General features: G+C 46.8%; 2 protein-coding genes across 9 annotated transcripts in view; both read left to right on the forward strand.

Moving 5' to 3' along the window:
- ABCB8 (ATP binding cassette subfamily B member 8) overlaps positions 1 to 3,752 on the forward strand; it is a 78,435-nt gene extending 74,683 nt beyond the window's left edge. For both annotated transcript variants that reach the window (XM_033932094.1, XM_033932095.1), the window contains exon 17: positions 3,673 to 3,752. The gene's annotated coding sequence lies outside the window, so the exon portion shown is untranslated. The remainder of the gene's footprint in view (positions 1 to 3,672) is intronic.
- The window catches only part of CDK5 (cyclin dependent kinase 5), a 39,139-nt gene continuing 22,275 nt past the window's right edge, over positions 2,407 to 19,270 (forward strand). Inside the window, exons 1-5 of one of the 7 annotated variants that reach the window (XM_033932097.1) lie at positions 2,407 to 2,477; positions 3,673 to 3,752; positions 6,205 to 6,293; positions 8,115 to 8,182; positions 14,408 to 14,468. In XM_033932097.1, coding sequence (XP_033787988.1) covers positions 3,716 to 3,752; positions 6,205 to 6,293; positions 8,115 to 8,182; positions 14,408 to 14,468 — 255 coding nt within the window. In that variant the 5' untranslated portion in view covers positions 2,407 to 2,477; positions 3,673 to 3,715. The other 6 variants (XM_033932099.1, XM_033932100.1, XM_033932101.1 and 3 more) reach the window with 6 other exon arrangements.

A 19,270-nucleotide genomic window follows, 5' to 3' on the forward strand; every position in this document is an offset into this window, starting at 1 on the left:
GAAGCCTTATATGGTCCCCAGTTCCCAAGCAGGGTCTACATCACTCCTGGCACCGCTGCATGACCTCACCAACCCACCTACCTACCTCTGCCCTGGCCGATGCATTGAATCTTCAGGTAGCTGGCAGTGGCAATGAGGTAAGCCTGCTGCTGTAGGCCTGCCCCAAAAGTCGCTTCTCTGTAGTGACTTTCTGTTTATGCGTAGATGGGACTTGCAGAGAGGGGGGCTTTTGAGGCAGTCTGACGGCAGCAGGTTCATCTAGTTGCTGCTGCCACCTGCCCAAAGATTCCAATTGCAGTGGCTGGGAGGAGATAGATGGGGGGAGTCAGGAAAGCTGGCTAAACCCAGAGTCCCCTATTTAAAAAAAAGTCCAGACACCCAGACAGTCCTCTACAATTATGACATGTCTGGGTTTTCCTGGACATATGGTAATCCTATTTTTATGTCAACTTTCCTGTCAGTGCCTGATCCAATCATTTTGAAGAGGCAGGCCTACTGCCCAGAGGGAGTAGGCATCCCTCTGGCCAACAATCTGAAAATAAGTTAAGGGGGGAGAGGATGGGGATTGTTGGAGGCAAGGGGATGGTTGCATGGTGGTGGGAAAGCATGGGCAACTCTCCTGCTGCTGGGGAGGTGGTGTTGGTTGATGGCAAGAGCCATTGGGATCTCTCCTGCTGCCAGAGAGGTGTGTCAGTTGGCAGCAAGAGCCATTGGGATCTCTCCTACTGCTGGGGGAGGGGTCAATTGGGCAGGAGAGACTAGGCATCTCTTCCACTGCCGGTTGTGTGTGTTGGTTGGTGGTGGGAGAGTGTGGGCAACTCTTCCGCTGCCTGGGGGAAGGGGAGTTGGGTGTTGGTTGACAGCGGGAGACATTTGGCATCTCTCCTGTTATGTTTTGGGGTTTTTTTTTGTTTATTCTGTGCATGTGTCCATCACTATAACTAGAAAAGGGAACATGCTAATTGAGCGAGTCTTCACTACTCTCTGCCAACCTCATTTGCATGAGTGTTGGTTTTTTTGGAGAATGTTTTGCTTTTTTAAAATTGCTACTATAATGGCTGCGATAGCAGCCCGTCGATTTTTTTACGTTTGTTTTTTAATCTAGGCCCTAGGTTAAACTGTAAAGTTTCACTTCAAAACCTTTGAGCGTTGGCCTCTAAGGCAACTACAGCTTTTTGTTGGGTTTTTTAATCACACTGGCTGTTTTCTTGGCTCAATAATCAATAGCAGAAAGCCACTGCACAATAAAATCTAATGCATCTCAGTAAAAGAGCTCCATAGCGACTTTGCTCAGGGTTAGAATGGCAGTGGGAAAAATTAATTTGCTATTGGGCTTCTACATTCCAACGCACTACAGGAACTTGAGATTTTTTTTTAATTGTAAAATCTCTGTCTGAAAATGACATCATACAGTAAAAACAAATAAAGTTTGGGGATGGGAGTACTATTACTAATTATTTTTATAGCACTGCCAGGTATAAGCAGCACTATACAGAATCACAAAGAAGAGAGTGCTTGAAAGAGCTTACAATCTAAACAGACAAACAGGATGTCATGGATACAGTTAAGAGGAGTGGTTAATCTACTGGCTGGGTTGAAGGGCAGAGGGAAGTACAGGACAATCAAACCATTATGACATCACTGATGAGGTTCTTAGGCATTGGTGGAATGAGGCATTATGACATCCCAAAGACTGAAACTCTTCACACTACCACTATGAATTATTCCTATAGGCTACCAGATGCACAAAGTGCTGTACAGAATCATAAAGAAGACAATTCCTGCTCGAAAGAGCTTACAATCTAAACATACAAGACAGACAAACAGGATGTCATGGATACAGTTAAGGGGAACGGTTAATCTGCTGGCTGGGTTGGTGGGCAGTAGGGAGGGAGTAGGGTTATGGATTGAAGGCTAGTGTCTATTTCTGAACTATCATAAATGGTGCATTGTATTAAATGTAAACATTTCTGTACATCAGCGTGATAGAACTGTGGACTGACGTAGTCTGATGACGACACCCTGTTCACGTGCGCTGGGGCGGCTCAGCTCCTGAATAAATAGATTCATTCTAATTTACTTGTAAGATTAATAAATCACATATAGATAAATATGTTTTGTTTTAGGGTTGTTGTTTTTTAAAGCCATCTAATTCTATCAGTTTAACTTTAATGGTTCAGACACCCACGGCGGGCAAACCCTAACTGGGATTTAAAGGCCGGCTGCTTTGTTGCTCCTCTTCCAGGTGCCTTGCAGCCAATCAGCTGAGCCTAAACCCGACCAATCAGCTGGTAATACGGAATTTCGCCAATTAGCTCAGCCAATCGGACGAGCAGAGGTGATTTCCGAGCCCCGCCTCCTGATTCTGCCGCAGTGCTGGGAGGGAGGAAAGAGGGATCATAAGGCAGGGGTTTCGGGCCTTCTGCTTTCTTGCAACCAATCAGCTGCTTTGTGCTGTAGTGAGGGCGGGGCGCGAGGTACGGCAGGCGTAGGGCTCGTTCTCTTTCACCCGGACTGACTTCCATTTGCTTCCTGCAGTGTGTCTCTGGTTTGCAGACTGTTTTCCTGTCTACCTGGATTGGGTGGGGAGGAGGGAAGAAGAGCAGAACTTGCTGCTTGGATTTGGTCTCGTTTCCTCGTTGTTGGAAGGGGGGGGGAGGGTTGGACTTTAGGCTTTTGCCAGCATGCTGTTGTCTGGTCTTTGAGTCTCTTTTTCTTGAGATGAAACCCAGTTTCGGGTCTGTTAGTCACAAATCACTGGATGTTTTTATCTATTTGAATGTTATGTTATTAATGTGCTTATGTGTACTTGGTTTGTCTGTAACGTGTGACATCAGAAGCAGATTCAAGTGCTGGAAGTGGACAAACTGATAAGGATTGCAGCTGACAAGGCATTCTGTGATATCCCCCTCCCCCCCCCCACTAGTGTCCCTAGGGCTAGGCTATGCTCTAGTCAGCAGAAAGTGAGACCAGAAGGTAGGAAGTATTAGATATGCACTGTATTTCTTGTATCCAGTGACCTCTTCTGGGAGAGTAAGGGCATTTAACTACATTTGTAACTACAGTTTATCTATATTGTAACTACAGTTTCTCTATATTGTAAACCACTCCTCTTTATTGTAAACCGCCTAGAAGTCGCAAGATAGTTGGCGGTATATAAAAATAAAGTTATTATTATTATTATTATTATTATAGGAGCAACAACCTGTGGGGTCTGGCAGCTTACATGGATGCTGTTTTAACTGGCCTGGGATGAGAGGCTCGGTGCCAGAGTGGATAGAAGCTAATAAGAGGATAAAAGATAAGCAATAAAAGGAAACAAGTTTAGAAATATTTGGAAGCGGAGGCAGAGCAGTTAGAGGAATGAAGATCTACTAATACAAGGGAAGCATGAACAGTTAAATGTATGAAAAATAAGCAATAAAACAATCTAGAAGCGTACTTAACAGAATGTGGGGATCTAGGACCACTACACCCTTGCCTAGATCTCCATCATCCAAACCAAGGAATAGCATCGATCAATTAACTCTTCTTTTCATGGAACATGCACTTCTAAGTTGTCCTAATTTCTAGATTTGTTTAATAATTTTTCCCTTCTTGCTACATGTTTGATACACATTTTTTTTTTGGTGCAGAATAACATTTGTAAAATAGGATGTCTTTGTATTGCAGATCTGGCAACTGATTGGACCTGAGGTGGAGGAGCGGAGCTGCGATGCAGAAGTATGAGAAGCTGGAGAAGATTGGTGAAGGTAAATGATGCATGTTGAGCTTGGTCCTAGCAGAGATGCAATCTCCTGCTCCATATTCATCCTTACAAGTGAGAATTGCTAATACAAATAAAAACCAAACTACTTTTTTTTTCTAGCCTTTGGAAGCTTGGCAATTCTTGTAGTGTTTACTGGAAAATGACCCAGGGACAAATTTGTCCCTGTCCCTGCAGGAACTCAATGTCCCAGTCCTAATCCTGTAAACTCTGCCTTAACTGCATAAGCCTCGAACACATGATTTTAAAGTGTTTGAGGCTTGTGCAGATGAGGATGGGGCGGGGACAGGAAAATGAGTTCCCATGGGGATGAGGAAAAATTTGCTCCTGTGTCATTCTCTAGTGCTTACACCAGGATTCCTACTTCCCTGCTGTAACTCTGCTTTCTGTAAGCATGAGACATGCCATGCTGGAAGTTCAGGTTGATCTTGTAGTTTTGAGTCCTATGAGACCAGCTGATATCCTGGCACCACATGGATAAAGTTTGCAGAGCCAAGTTGTGGGAAAGCAGGAGTCCCACTGTTTCTTAACTGCAGCTGAAGCCAGGTGAGGGAAAAGTGAAAGCTTTGGGGAGGGGGTTACTTGAACAACAGAGACCGGATGAAGGCTAGGGAGGGGATGATGCACAGTCATAATTTGCCACTGTTTGATGAAACTTGCAGCAAAATATAACAGTGGTATTTTGGCCCTTCAAATGTTACAAAATAGAAAAAGGCTGGACAAGCCTGGTATTTCACATAAATCACCAAAGATATAAATAAGTGAAAGATGAACCATCAGAATTTCAATCGGAGCCAAACAGTTCAGGTTCAAAATTAAAAAAGCAAAAAAATCATTATTTTATTATCAGCCCATGAAAGAATAAATCCAGTATCCATAAAGTGTAAGAGCCTTTTTCCACAGCTTTGTGCACTATAGCACTCAGGGAGCCGGCCCGAAGATGCCACATTGATCGCACTGTGGACCGGCAGCTGCAGAACACTGTCTTGGGTCCGATGGAGCTGCCGGCCCTGTGGACCGGCAGAAATTTTCTGCAGATCGGCACTGGTCCATGGACCGACGGCTGAAGAACACTGCTATGGACTATTCTATAAAGGTTGCTGATCTCAGAATGCCCATTATAAAATACCATTTAGCACGGACATTTTTATGCCAAATTTTGAGCAGCATTATGGAATATCCCCCTAAGTGTGAATTCTGTAACAGCTATTATGATTGTAATTGTCATTATAGAATATGCAACTAAAATTGATATACTTTCAATGTCTTTTCCACTATATATACAAATTACATTGAAAATAGAATATACTACTGTATATCATCCACCCCTATCTCTCTCAGTATCTTATATCTATAGGTGGATAGCACAGTTTCTAATATATAGCCAAACTTCAAACTGCATATAAATGTTGCCCCAGATAACGCATTCAGCTCTGGCACCTTACTTAAACACCAGCAGGCAGTGCACAAAATTGCTGATTCCATCCAAAGGGCACTGTTAAACTCTTACTAACGTTGGTGCCGATCCATGACGCACTATCTAAAACGCCTATATTTGATCTGATCGAGGTTTGTGCTCTGCTTCAGGTCTCTGGTAACTCCATTTGGCCAATAAATGGTCCTGCTTTCTGGCTAGCAACTGGACTATATATCCTTAGCAGCTTGGAGATTGGTTGGACCACTTTGGCCTTTTTCTGCTATCACTGCTGTATGATACAGCAGCTGCTCATTTTAGCTCACAGTACAAATCACTGGATACAGCCCAGAAGCTAACATAAAGAGGACTGTGCTTTTCACCATACACTTCCTCACGGAGCTTTGAATTCCATGGCTGGCGATTCATATCGGCAGCTAAAATAGATTTCATCTTTGTAAAAAAAGGTGCTCTTTGCACTACTGCTTATCTTTAGGGCTCTGCTTTATGGCTTGGTACAGCGACACCCGTTTCCCCCAGTTATTTCAGGAGATGCTGTTTTCTCCTTTTTACCAGGTGGAGTTACAGGGTCTACCAGCTCCTTCGGGTGTGACAAAGTACTCGGTGATCCCTTACATAGCATGGTAAATGCTTCAGACAAAGATCTGGATAGTCCATCTAGTCTGCCTAACAAGGTGGCCAGAGTTGAATCTAACACACTGCATAGTTTCAGCTTTCTGACTGATTACTGGTATACTTAATCTCTATAACTCCCTGCCCATTTTGAGGTCCAGACCATAGAAGTCTGCTGGGCCCCAATCCTACTTCCCAACTACTGGAGTTGCCACTGAAGCCCACCCCAGCTTTAATCCTGATCTGTTTTATGTTATTTAGGGGATCTGTTTTATGTTATTTAGGGGACCCAGACTATAGAAGCTACCGTCAGACCTCACTCCAGCTATGAGATAATTTAAGTTTAGCTTTAATTGAATTCCATCCTTTGGTTGTATTATAATTTCTGCAGGAACTTATGGAACCGTGTTTAAAGCAAAAAACAGAGAGACACACGAAATTGTGGCGCTGAAGCGAGTGCGACTTGATGACGACGATGAGGTGAGGCATGCTATGCTCTAGGAAACGGGCTGTTCCAAGCTTGGGCCTTATCTAGTTGGGTGTAGGCAATTATTGGGAAGCATACCTGAAGGTAACGACTCCCAACTGGGTGAGAAAACACACACCATTGGGGTGTATATCGGAAGCATTCACTACAGTTTACTTCAGACTCAGATTGAGGTTTCAAAATTTTCTCCCAGAGACGGCTTAATCATTGGACCAGGTGAGGCTCTGGACCAGGGCCTGGAGATTAAGGGTAATAGAATTCCAAGCTCTACAGGTTGACTTTCTTCCCCCTCCCCATGTATCCAACTTCATAAACATTAGCAAACAAGTGATATATTAATGCTTATAAACTTATTATATAAATCTAGCTATGTGGCCTCCTGAAGAGCTGCTTGGAATATACAATATATTCCAGAGCCTAAAGTCTTTCTAGCTAATTTCGTAAAGCTCGTGGAAAATTAGAATGTTATTAGTTAAGCCCTCTCATCCTGATAGGGACTGACTAAAGTACTCCCCCGATATTTGCGGGGGTTCCATTCCAGGAACCCCTACACATCTTGAAAAACCGTGAATAGGGTTTTTCGGGGGGAGACTGGAGAGGGCAGCAGGAGAGGAGGGGGGAAAGAGCAGCCGGAGTACCGGCGAGTGAAGGAAATCACTCGCTGTATGCTCCGACCTTCTCTTCCTGCACTAAAGTCAGGCCTTACCAATCAGGAGCTGCATGTCAAAGCGTTTGTATCAAATTTTAAATAAAACCTGAGGTCTGTTTGGCCACATTCTTCTCAGGAGCCTGAGAATTTTGAGCTCTCCAGTCCAGAGCAGTGCTTCTCAACTTGGTCCTGGAGCACCCCCCCCCTTGCCAGTCAGGTTTTTCAGGATATCCACAATGAATATGCATGAAAGAAATTTGCATATAATGGAGGCAGCGTATGCAGATCAAGTTTATGCATATTCATTGTGGATATCCTGAAAACCTGACTGGCAAGGGGTACTCCAGGACCGGGTTGAGAAACAATGGTCTAGAGTAGGGGTAGGAAACTCCGGTCCTCGAGAGCCATAGTCCAATCGGATTTTCAGGATTTCCCCAATGAATATGCATTAAAAGTAATGCATGCAAATGGAACTCATGTATATTCACTGGGGAAATCCTGAAAACCTGACTGGAATATGGCTCTCAAGAACCGGAGTTCCCTACCCCTGGTATAGAGTACCTCCTTTTGGATAACCACAACCCATATGCTGTGGCCTCTACCTCTGCATAAAGAAGATAAGTCTTATTTGTGAGGTATGGCTTCTCAGCCTCGATTGGTTTGCGTTTCCTTCCGTGTCTCCTTGGCCCACTGTGGATAATGCGAGTGCTTGCCTTCGACACAAGGGAACAAGGAGGAGCACCTCAAAGAGAGCAACTGGGAAACAAAGACAAATCCCAAACAGGATACTTTAGTATCTGATAAACATTAAATCTGATAAGCATCCTGAATTTGCTCCCCTGTTTCATTTTCTTTCGGTAAATGTGCAGTGCACACATGTTCATACTCGGGCAATTTGACAGGCTTTGTGGTAGCTTTCACATTACACACGTGACAGTGCTTGACAAATTAAAATAAAAATGTACACTCTTTATAAAATGAAAAGGAACTTTTTTTAAGGCCAGGTACTGTCCTGTTCAGCCTGGCTGTTTGTATTGACTGGATTGTACTCTATTTATTATTTTTTTTTTTTTTCCTCCCATCTCTTATCTGTTGCTATGTGTCCCTTCTTTCTTTTTTTCTGTTCTTCCCCTTTCTATGCCCCTTTATCTGTGTCTCTGTCCAGGGGGTCCCCAGCTCAGCTTTGCGGGAGATCTGTTTGCTGAAAGAACTGAAACACAAAAACATCGTAAGGTAAGGACCTTCCGCAGCAGCAGCTAGCTTTGGCCTGTAATGTGGGGAAAGGGCTCCTTTAGTTGAGTGCTGTTTTCAGGGCTACCTGCAGGTGGCGCAGGTGTACATCACATTATCTAATCCAGTGGTCTCAAACTCGTGGCCCGCCAGGTACTATTTTGAGGCCCTCGGTACTTAAGAACATAAGACTTGCCGCTGCTGGGTCAGACCAGTGGTCCATCATGCCCAGCAGTCTGCTCACGCGGGGGCCCTCTGGTTAACGACCAGCACCCTAACCAAGACTAGCCCTACCAGCGCCCGTTTTTGTTCAGCAGGAACTTGTCTAACTTTGTCTTGAATCCCTGGAGGGTGTTTTCCCCTATAACAGCCTCCGGAAGAGCGTTCCAGCTTTCTGTCACTCTCTGGGTGAAGAAGAACTTCCTTACGTTTGTACGGAATCTATCCCCTTTCAACTTTAGAGAGTGCCCACTCCTGAACCAATGCACACGAGGAAACCATATAGACTTCCCCCACATATAACTCCCCATTCTTTAGCATTAAAGTGTAATCCCAGATCTCCTCCCAATGTGTCTGAAATGAAAAATGGGTATGAGAATGTCCCCTCCAATACTGGTACACCACTGAGAGCAGTCTAGGAACCTTCTGCAGAAGCAACCACAAGTTCTCCAAATGTTCCCGCTTGACTGAAGACTGGGACCCCCCAACCCTGGGCTTGCATAAAATGTTGAATCTGGAAATAGGCCAAATAGTCCCCATCAGGCAAATCAAATTTCCGTTGAAGCATGGCAAAAGAAAGGATCCCAGAAATCCCCATCAAATCTCTGAATACAAGCAACCCTTTCTGAGCCCACCGGTGAAATACCAGATTGTCCCTTCCCACCATAAACTGAGGCTCCGCCTGTATGTTTGCCAAGGAAGACACCAAGGCTCCTTTGCCCAATTTAGCCCGTACCTGGGTCCATAGCTGTGCCAAGTGTCGAACAAAGGGGTTAGGTATGCTCAGGATCCAGGAGCGCTGTGAACCCGACACCCAGAGATTATTTTTCAGCAACTCCCGGCCTCCATACTCCTGTTCTATTTGCACTCCCCTTATATGTTCTCCTAATTCCCAATCAAGCACCAGTTTTAACTGTGCCGAGTGATAGTACAACCACAGATTAGGGAACCCTCTTCCCCCCCCCCCCCACCTCTCTGGCAGCCCACATTTAGAGATTGAGATAATCTGGGAGGTTTTCTCTGCCAAATAAAACTCCTAGTCTGCGCTCCCAGCCCTCCTCAGTTTGCCTGAGGGCACTGGCACCGGCAGCGTTTGAAAGAGAAACAACAACCTGGGGAGTACATTCATCTTCACAATAGCTATTCTTCCCCACCAGGAAAGCCATGAGCCGTGGAAGTCTAATTCTTGCTGTCCAACCGGGGGAATTTTTTTTACTTCTCTTGATCTGACGGAGACATATCTGCATGTTCCCGTTTGGGCCTCTCATCAACATTTCTTTCGTTTTGCCATTTTGGGGAAGCATTATCGGTTCTGTGCGCTTCCCTTTGGTTTAGCTACAGCACCGCGCATCTTCACCAATTCCAAAATTATGGCTCTGGTGGCATCGGCCTTGCGCAAGGAAGGCATTCTGGTGCACTCCTTGCTAGACGATTGGTTGATTTGAGCAAAGTCGATGCAGGAGAGTTCCCGGGTTACAGCTCAGGTTATGGAGTTTCTACAGTCCCTGAGCTGAGTGATCAACCTGTCCAAAAGCTGGTTGATTCTGTTTCAGTGCTTGGAGTATCTCGGCTTTCTTTTCTACCTTTTTCAACCAGCTCGGGGAGTTTTCCTTCCAGAGGCCACTGAGTGCAAATTGCAGATGCAGATTTGCTCTCTGATGGATTCCTGATGTCCACTAGTGCAAGACTTTTCTGCAGGTCTTGGGATCCATGGTGGCCTCTTTGGCAGTGGTCCAGTTAGCTCAGGCTTATGTGTGTTCTCTTCAGTATGGTCGCCACAGATTCACGATCTGGATTCTCCAGTCCTGCTTCGAGGATTGGTTCGGCACAGCTTACGCTGGTGGTTCCAGTTTTCAAAACTGGTTCAGGGAGTGAACCTTGATCAGCCTCAGTGCTTCTCACAGACACCAATCTCCTCGGTTGGGGAGCTCACTATCTCGGTCGCTCGGCTCAGGGCTGCTGGGCGCTGGTGGAGGTGTCTTGGTTGATTAATGTTCTGGAGACCAGAGCCATTCGGCTAGCGTTGGTGGAGTTCCAGTCCTTGCTGGAAGGCAAGTAAGTTTTTGTCCTCTCAGACAATGGCCTTTGTCAGTCATCAGGGGGGCGCTGGAGGCCTCTCTGCTCATGGAATGGGCAGTGGCTCATCTTCAGGACATCTCGATTTCCCACATTGCCACCTTGGACAACGTCCAGGCGGATTTTCTCAATCATCATGCGCTGGATCCCGTTGAGTGGTGTCTTGAGCTGAAAGTCTTCAAGTTAATCATTCAGTCCTGGGGTCAGCTGGTCATGGATCTCATAACCATGAGTGTCAACACCAAAGCACTGAGGTTCTTCAGTCGGTGCAGGGATTGCTAGGCCAAGGGCCTGACTTTGTCCCTGAAACACCTGTGTGACTAACCAGACATTTTCAGCAAAGATAACTAGTTAAGTGCCGCAGAAAATGACCAGATAGCGATGAACAAGCGATTTAACCAGTTCGTAGCTATTTCGGGTTGGTTAAACCGTTTTGAATATCTGCCGGACCTTTTTTTTTTTTTTTTTTTTTTAAATGCATACCCATAAATCTCTAGATACTTTTTCCTGGGCAATCTTCAGAGGGGATGTCTGTGCATTTTACTTTGGATAACTAATGCTGGCCAAGGGCCTGGATGCTCTAGTGCAGGCATGGCCTATGGACAGCCTGCTGTATGTCTGTCTTCCATTGCCTCTGGTGGGCACAGTTCGCCTAAGGAAGAAGAGATTTTCAGATAAGGTGATCTCTACTCTCTTAGTGTCTCGGAGAATTTCCACCTCTCGGGCTTATGTCTGTGTTTGGTGTATTTTTGAGGAATGGCATTCCGCGTGTGGCGTGGTTTCCCTTCGAGCTGCTTTGCCTCACATTCTGGAGTTTCTACAGGATGGCCTGGAGTGAGGCATTGCTTTGTTGTCTTCCTTTTGCGGTCTTTTATGTGGTAAATGTGTGGCCTCCTATCCAGATGTGATCAGATCTTGAGAGCTGCAAAACTGATCTGGCCACCAGTTTGAGCGTCAGTTTCTCCATTTAGGGTGTAAGTTCTGCACGGATTTCTGCTACCGAGGTGCATGACCTTACATTTCATAGCATTGAAGCCTAGCTGCCATGTCGAGGACCAGTTTTCCAATGTACGAAGGTCCTGTGTCATACTATCCTGTAAAAAGCTTTCACTTACTATGATGCAAAACTGTGCAACATAGTAAGTGAAAGCTTTTTACAGGATAGTATGACACAGGACCTTCGTACATTGGAAAACTGGTCCTCGACATGGCAGCTAGGCTTCAATGCTATGAAATGTAAGGTCATGCACCTCGGTAGCAGAAATCCGTGCAGAACTTACACCCTAAATGGAGAAACATTAGCCACGACCTCAGCAGAACGAGATTTGGGAGTAATCATCAGTGCAGACATGAAGGCTGCCAAGCAGGTAGAGAAGGCCACATCCAAGGCAAAGCAAATGATGGGATGTATCAAAAGAAGTTTCGTCAGTCGGAAACCAGAAGTCATAATGCCGCTGTACAGGACCATGGTGAGACCTCATCTGGAGTACTGTGTGCAGTTCTGGAGGCCACATTACCGTAAAGACGTGATTAGAATCGAGTCGGTTCAGCGGATGGCCACTAGGATGATCTTGGGGTTCAAGGGTCTCTCATACGAAGAGAGACTGAGCAGACTGCGGCTCTACACTCTAGAGGAACGCAGGGAGAGAGGGGACATGATTGAGACATTTAAATACATCACAGGACGGGTCGAGGTGGAAGATGTCTTCCTCTTGCCCAGGGGACCCTCGACCACAAGAGGTCATCCGCTTAAACTCAGAGGAGGAAAGTTTAATAGTGACACCAGGAAGTATTTTTTCACGGAAAGGGTGGTAGATCACTGGAATAAGCTTCCGGTGCAGGTGGTCGAGGCCACCGGCGTGCTTGACTTTAAAAGTAAATGGGACATGTACGTGGGATCCCTACATAGCACGAATCACTAGCATCTAGACTTATCGGGGTGGATCAGTAGAGTGGGCAGACTTGATGGGCTATAGCCCTTTTCTGCCGTCATCTTTCTATGTTTCTATGTTTCCTGCCTGGGATCTCAATCTTGTTCTCTCCGTGTTCGTTCGTCCTCCGTTTGAGCCTCTCGTCGCCTGTACATTGAAGGATCTTACTCTTAAGGCGGTTTTCTTGGTGGCCATTACTTCCATGAGACATGTTTCAGAACTGCAGAACTTTTTGTGTAGGCCTCCCTTCCTGGATTTCTCTAGGGAGCAGGTCGTGCTGTGACTGGTTCCCTCCAGTCTTCTGAAGGTGGTCTCTGCATTTCATGTTAACAGTCTGTGGTCCTCCTGGTCTTGGGTAGTCGGGAGGGCTCGTTGGAACAGAGGCAGTTGTACAAGTTGGATGTCTATAGAGTCCTTAACTCTTATGTTTAGTGGACCCAGGAGTTCCATAAGTAGGACAGTCATTTTGTCCTCTTAGCAGGTCCTCGTAAGGGGGACGGTGCTTCCAAGGCTTCCATTGTGCACTGGATCAAGGAGGGTATTGCTTTGGTGTACCTTCTCCAAAAGAAGCCTGTTCAGGAATTTCTCAAAGCTCATTCCATTCAGTCAAGCATCTTCTTGGGTTGAATCTTCTGTTGTACCTCTGGATATCTATAAAGCTGCAGTTTGGTTTTCTCTCCATTCCTTTGTTAGACACTACCGTGTAGACGTTCAGGCGCGTTGGGACACAGTATTCGGTGAACATTCGGGATTTAATCCACTATTTTTTTCAAAGACCCACCCATGATGGGTACTGCTTTGGTACTTCCCATCCATTTCTGTGCCAGTCTGGAGGAACGCTAAAGGAGAAATTAGATTCTTACCTGCAAATTTTCTTTCTTTTAGTCCCTCCAGACCGGCACAGACACCATCCTGTCATTTGGTTGGTGTTTTCGTGAAGAGTATGGTTTTTTTTTCTGAAGGAATTGGTTGTTCGGGGAGTTTAAAGAGCAGCGGCTTTTAGTTCGGCTGGTTTAGCTGGCAAACTGTGGGGCATTTCTGAAAGGTTCTTGTTCTAATCGGTATCCAACAGTGTTTTCCCTTATCTTCTCTTGGTAAGTGAGGAGTTGGGATGTTGTTTTTCAGCCTTGTTGTTTTCTGCTTTGGCTATTTGTTAAGACTGATTGTAATAGGGACTGTACAGCCCACTTGTACTGTAGTCAAAAGTTAGTGTCTGTCTCCACCTGCTGGCAGAGGAGGGTAAACCCATCCATTTCTGTGCTGAAAGGACTGAAAGAGAAAATTAGCAGGTAAGAAGTGGAACTTAATTTCTCCATAACACTGGCAGTAGTCAGCAAAACCATCGCCAGGGGAACATCAGCTGGTTCTTGTGTAAAACTATCATCACCTATAACCCCCCCCCCCTTGCTTCCCCACTCCCAGCCTGTCCCTTCCCAGGAGCATCTTCATGGTATCACACTGCAGGTAAGTTTCAATTGAGGTGACCACTTTTCAAATAAACCCCTTTTGAGCCAGGTTTTCACATGATTTATCTCGCTGCTGTTTTTCCTGATACTTCAGTACTCTGGAGTCCTATGCCACTCACTTTTGTGTGTTTAAAGTTACAAAAGCCGTTGATACAGTAGAGTTTAGAGATTACACGTGTACCAGTGAGGTGAGATGATTCAGCTGAAGGAGCATTTTTGCCACTTCATTACAGAAGTGTGTTCTTGCTGTAAATGTATTTTTTGAGTGCCTCCATAGCTTCAAAGGTAGGAGCTCACATCTATTTCAAGGACTGTGACCCACTAAGATATATTTTAGGTACAGAGAAGCACTGCATTGCTTTGAATGTCTCAGTGCTAGGAGGAGACGGGGCCAGATCCCTCTCAAGACCTTTGGGTAGAACACTTTTTTGTTGGGTTTTGTTTTGTTTTTATAAAATGTTTGCTTTTTTGCAGTGCAAGGTTAATGGTTCCAGCACAGATATCCTAAACGTTAATACCTGCCTCTCTTCTCACAGATTACATGATGTCTTGCACAGTGACAAGAAACTTACCCTGGTATTTGAGTACTGTGATCAGGTGAGACACAGGGATATGGAAATATTTTTTGAGGCAGATGGATGCAGGGACTTGGGAACATCCCATCTTCTAGGGCTGCAGGGCTCGGGTGATGGGCACAGGGACATGGAATCTCCCACCTCCTAGGGCTGCAAGGCTCGGGTGATGGGTGCAGGGGAACACAACCTCATTTCTGATAATCTAGTTCATAACAAAAGTATTTTAGTTATCATTATTTACATTTATCCCAGGACAAGCAGGCAGCATATTCTCAACATGTGGGTGATGTCACCGACGGAGCCCCCTAGTGGACATTTTCGCAAGCAGACTTGCTTGAAAACCTTCAAGCTTGCGATTGGCCCGCGCATGCGCGCGTGCCCCTCCCGCCCGACCTAGGGCATGCGTCTCCTCAGTATGGCCTCAGTTCTATGTTTTCTGCGAAGCCAGAAGCACTGCTCCCTTGCTTTACGCGATCTCGTTGACCCTCTTGCACCGTGGCTTATTTGGTTATTTTCAGTTAAGTCGCTGTGCCCACATCTATAATAATAATAACTTTATTTTTCTATACCGCCATAGTCAGGCGACTTCTAGGCGGTTTACATTGTAAGAAGGCTGGACATTCAGCGAATAACAAAAGGTCTTAATACAAAACAATAAGTCTACATACAATACAATACAGTACAGTACAATACAGTGAGTCTAAATGCAATACAATACAATAAGACTAGATACAATACCATACAATGTGTCTAATACAATATAATAGTCTAATGGGAAACTAACGTGCTAATTGGAGTTCTATGGGTAATGAATACCTGAATACTTTAGAGCTTACATATGAGTAGGAGTTCTATGAGTAGAGGATATCTGAATAGATGAGGAGCTTCTTGAGAGGAAGAAAAGGCGTTTGCGGGGAGGGGAGTCCTAGTGAGGGAGGGTTCTAGTGAGGAAGGGGACAGTTTTAGTCAAAGAATTTTGCGAATAGGGCGGTTTTGATCGATTTACGGAATGCACTGTAAGACAGATTGGGTTCGTTTATGTAGTTTTTCAGCCAAACTTGCTGTCTGCTTGCTTGGAACTTAAAGGTTCTATCCAGGAATGATTTGTATCTGCAGCCTGTAATCTTTGGGTATGCAAAGATGTTTTTGTTTCTGGTTGCACTTGTGGGGTTGTGCAGGATGAAGTGAGTTTGCAGGTATGAAGGTGCTAGTCCCCAGGCTTGCCTGAAACAGATGCAAGCAAATTTGAATAGTATTCGCGCTTCTATTGGAAGCCAATGCAGTTTTTTATAGTAGGGGCTGATGTGATCGTTTTTTCTTAGTCCGAAAATTAGGCGAACTGCAGTGTTTTGTATTAATCTCAGTTTTTTTATTGTTTTTTGTGGGATGCCCAGGTAGATGATGTATTTTTCTTTTTTTCCGTTTGTATATTTTTGACCGGGTACACTGGTCTTGTTCTGGCCGCCTAGCCTCGCGGGGCTGCGGCCGTTCTTTTTCTTATGCCCCGGCCTCATTCTGGGTTTAAAAACTTGTACTCGGTGCAACCGGGTAATCTCCATCACCGACCCTCATCGTTGGTGTGTGGAGTGCCTGGGTGCGGAGCACCGCGCTGAGTCGTGTCCACGTTAGGTGACTTTGCAACCGTGGGCTCTTCGTCGGAGGGTGGCCAAGATTCTCCAACTATTTGGCCCCATGGATCCTGCGGGACAGGCCTCAAGCTCGGCCTCGGTGCCTTCGTTGGGTGCCTCGGCCTCGAAGTCCCCTTGGACTCAAATGCTCTGGCCTCGGCTCCTCCTGCTACTCCGGTCTCGGGTAAGTCTCCTCTTTCCTCCTCAGGTGTGCGCCGGCAAAGAAGCCTGCCTCAGTCTCATGTCAATGCCGCTTCGTCGACGTCTTCGAGACATCATTCTAAGCACGCCTCCTCACATAGGGAATACTCTTCCTTGAGGTCGCCCCGAAGGAGCACACTGCTGCACCTACGATTCAACAGCCTTTGGTCTCGGTGCCTATGTTCGAGGACATGCTTAAGGCTATACTTACCACACAGCTTTCCTCGGTAGTGAGCCAACTGGTCCTGACCTTGACGTCTCTGACCTCAGTCTCGACCCAGCCTTGGTCTGACCAGCCTGAACGTCCTTCTCTCGTGTCTCTGGGCCATCCCTGCAAGACTCGTCGGGTTCCCTCAAGCAATTCTTCATCCCCCGAGTCACCTGTGACTTTTCGAGGGTCCAGGACAGGGGCCCGCTTTTCGCCTGCTATGTCGAGGCTTGCCCCTCCTAAAAAGCTCCGGTCTTCTCCGCCCCTTCAGGGCAGGTCTCCGACCACAAAGCCTTCCAGACACACCCTTGTCCTCAAGTTGGACATTGAGGCAGATGCCAGCCTCTATGGGGTCTTCTTTGAAACTGGTGGAGGAATTTTCCTTTGTCCCGTCTTCTCCGAGGCTCCGCCATCTGATTCCTCGGACTCCGGGGTCCTCCCCGGTCCACCTTGCACAGGGTCGTTCCTCGACGCCCCCCAGACACTTTAGTCGAGCCTCTTCGATCTACCATTCGCGGGACTCCGAGGCCCCGGCTAGTACTATTCAAGGGAAATTTCTCCTTCTTTCTCGGCTGCCCCCAGATCTCGCTCAGGGTCTCCTCAGGGGGATGAGTCTTCTTCTCGAAACTCCTCCTTTACTCGTTTCATCTCTGACATGGGTAGGGCCTTGAACCTGGACTTCCAGTCTGAGTCTCGTTATACCCAGGAATTCTTGGTGGAAATGGATGTTGATCATCAGCCCCATGAGGTGCTGCGCTTGCCATTGCACCAGGTTCTCTGGCAAACATTTCTCCGGAACTTGGAGACCCCCCTATGTGGTCACAGCCATTCCCTCCAAGTTGGAGTCCCGTTACCAGACGATCCCGGTTAAGGGGTTTGAGAGTTCTCAGCTTTCTCACCAATCCTTGGTGGTTGAGTCTTCCTTGAAGTCCAACCCCTCGAAGGTTTACACTGCCGTTCCTCCGGGCAGGGAGGGCCGTACGATGGACAAATTTGGTCGCCGTCTTTATCAAAACTCAATGATGGTGAACCGTGTCCTCAACTATAACTTTTATCTTCACGTCCTACATCTGGTTCTGTGTGGACGCCCTCCACTTGTTCTGGGAGGAGGTGCCAGATTCTCGGCGTCAGGATTTTCGTCTCCTTGAGGAAACCCTCTCTCAACTCCGTCTCTATATGTTTCAGGCGGCCTATGACGCCTTCGAGTTGTCCTCGAGGGTCACGGCGTTTGCTATCGCTATGCGTCACCTCGCTTGGCTCAGGATTGTGGACATGGATCCCAATCTCCAGGATCATCTTGCCAATCTCCCTTGCGTGGGTAATGAGCTATTTGATTCCATTGAGGCAGCCACTGAACACAAACGGTCCTTTGCCTCTCTGGTGAGACTTAAGCCAAAGACCTCTCCGGCTCAGCAATACAAAATTCCTCTCCGGAGGTATCCGCAGAAATCTACTCCTGTGTTCTCTCGGCCTCCTTCGAAGCGGCCGCAATAACAGCAGCAGTGACAAGTTAAGGCCCAGCCGCTGGCTCTGGCAAAACCTGGGCCATCTTTTTGACAATTCCAGTCTGAGCCTTTGGGCTCCCTTCCTCCTGGAGCCTTCCCCCTCCCCATCGGGGGTTGTCTCCATCATTTCTATACCCAGTGGGAAAGTCTTACCACCGACAGTTGGGTGCTTTCCATCATCCGGGAGGGGTACTCCCTTCACGTGCCCCCGGACCTTCTTCCAAGAGTTTCCTTCTGCCTGGTCTCAGCTGCCTCTCCTTCTGCAGAAAGCTCAGGCCCTTCTTCGCCTTTGGGCAATCGAGGAGGTTCCTTCAGACCAGTGGAATACCGGATTTTATACCCAGTACTTTCTGGTACCCAAGAAGATGGGGATCTGCATCTAATCCTGGACCTCCATGCTCTGAACAAGTTTCTGGTCAGGGAACAGTTCAGAATGCTCACCCTTCCTACCTTGTACCCCCCTCTTGGACGAGGGGGATTGTCTGTGCTCACTGGACCTCAAGGAGGCATACACGCACATTCAGATACACCCGGCCTCTCGCTGGTATCTGAGATTCCGGGTGAGGGATCTTCACCTCCAATATTGTGTTCTTCACTTCGGCCTGGCGGTCTCTCCGAGGGTTTTCACGAAATGTCTAGTTGTGGTAGCTGCAGCCCTGTGTCTCCACGGCCTGCAGGTGTTTCCCTACCTCGACGACTGGTTGATCAAAGCGTCCTCACGCCACAAAGTTCTGCGTGCGACAAATCAGACCATTTTGCTTCTTCAGAGCCTCGGCTTTGAGGTGAACTTCCCCAAGTCCCACCTCTGTCCATCCCAGTCTCTGGAATTCATTGGAGTGGACCTGGACACGGTTCGTCTCTGCTCCTTCCTGCCTCGGCCTCGTCAAGAGGCCCTTGTTCGTTTATGCTGGAGGGTGGCCCATCTGTCCTCAGCCCTGGGTCAGCTCCTGATGGTCTCCTCGGTCACTTGGCCTCTACGGTTCACGTGACTCCTTTTGCCAGACTTCACCTCCGTATTCCACAATGGACTCTTACGTCCCAATGGAACCAGGATCGAGATCTGTCTCTCGACTCATTGTCGTGACTCCTTTGAAGAAGTCTCTCCTTTGGTGGATGCATCTTCCAATCTTGGTTTTCTGTTTCATGCCCCCCTCCGCAGAAGGTCCTCACGACGGACTCATTGACCTATGCTTGAGGGGCTCATCTGGATGGTCTTCGCACCCAGGGTCTTTGGTCCAGTGCCGACTACCTTTGTCACATCAATCTGCTGGAGCTTCGAGCG

This window comes from Geotrypetes seraphini, chromosome 2, assembly GCF_902459505.1.
Source record: "Geotrypetes seraphini chromosome 2, aGeoSer1.1, whole genome shotgun sequence".
NCBI lineage: Eukaryota > Metazoa > Chordata > Amphibia > Gymnophiona > Dermophiidae > Geotrypetes > Geotrypetes seraphini.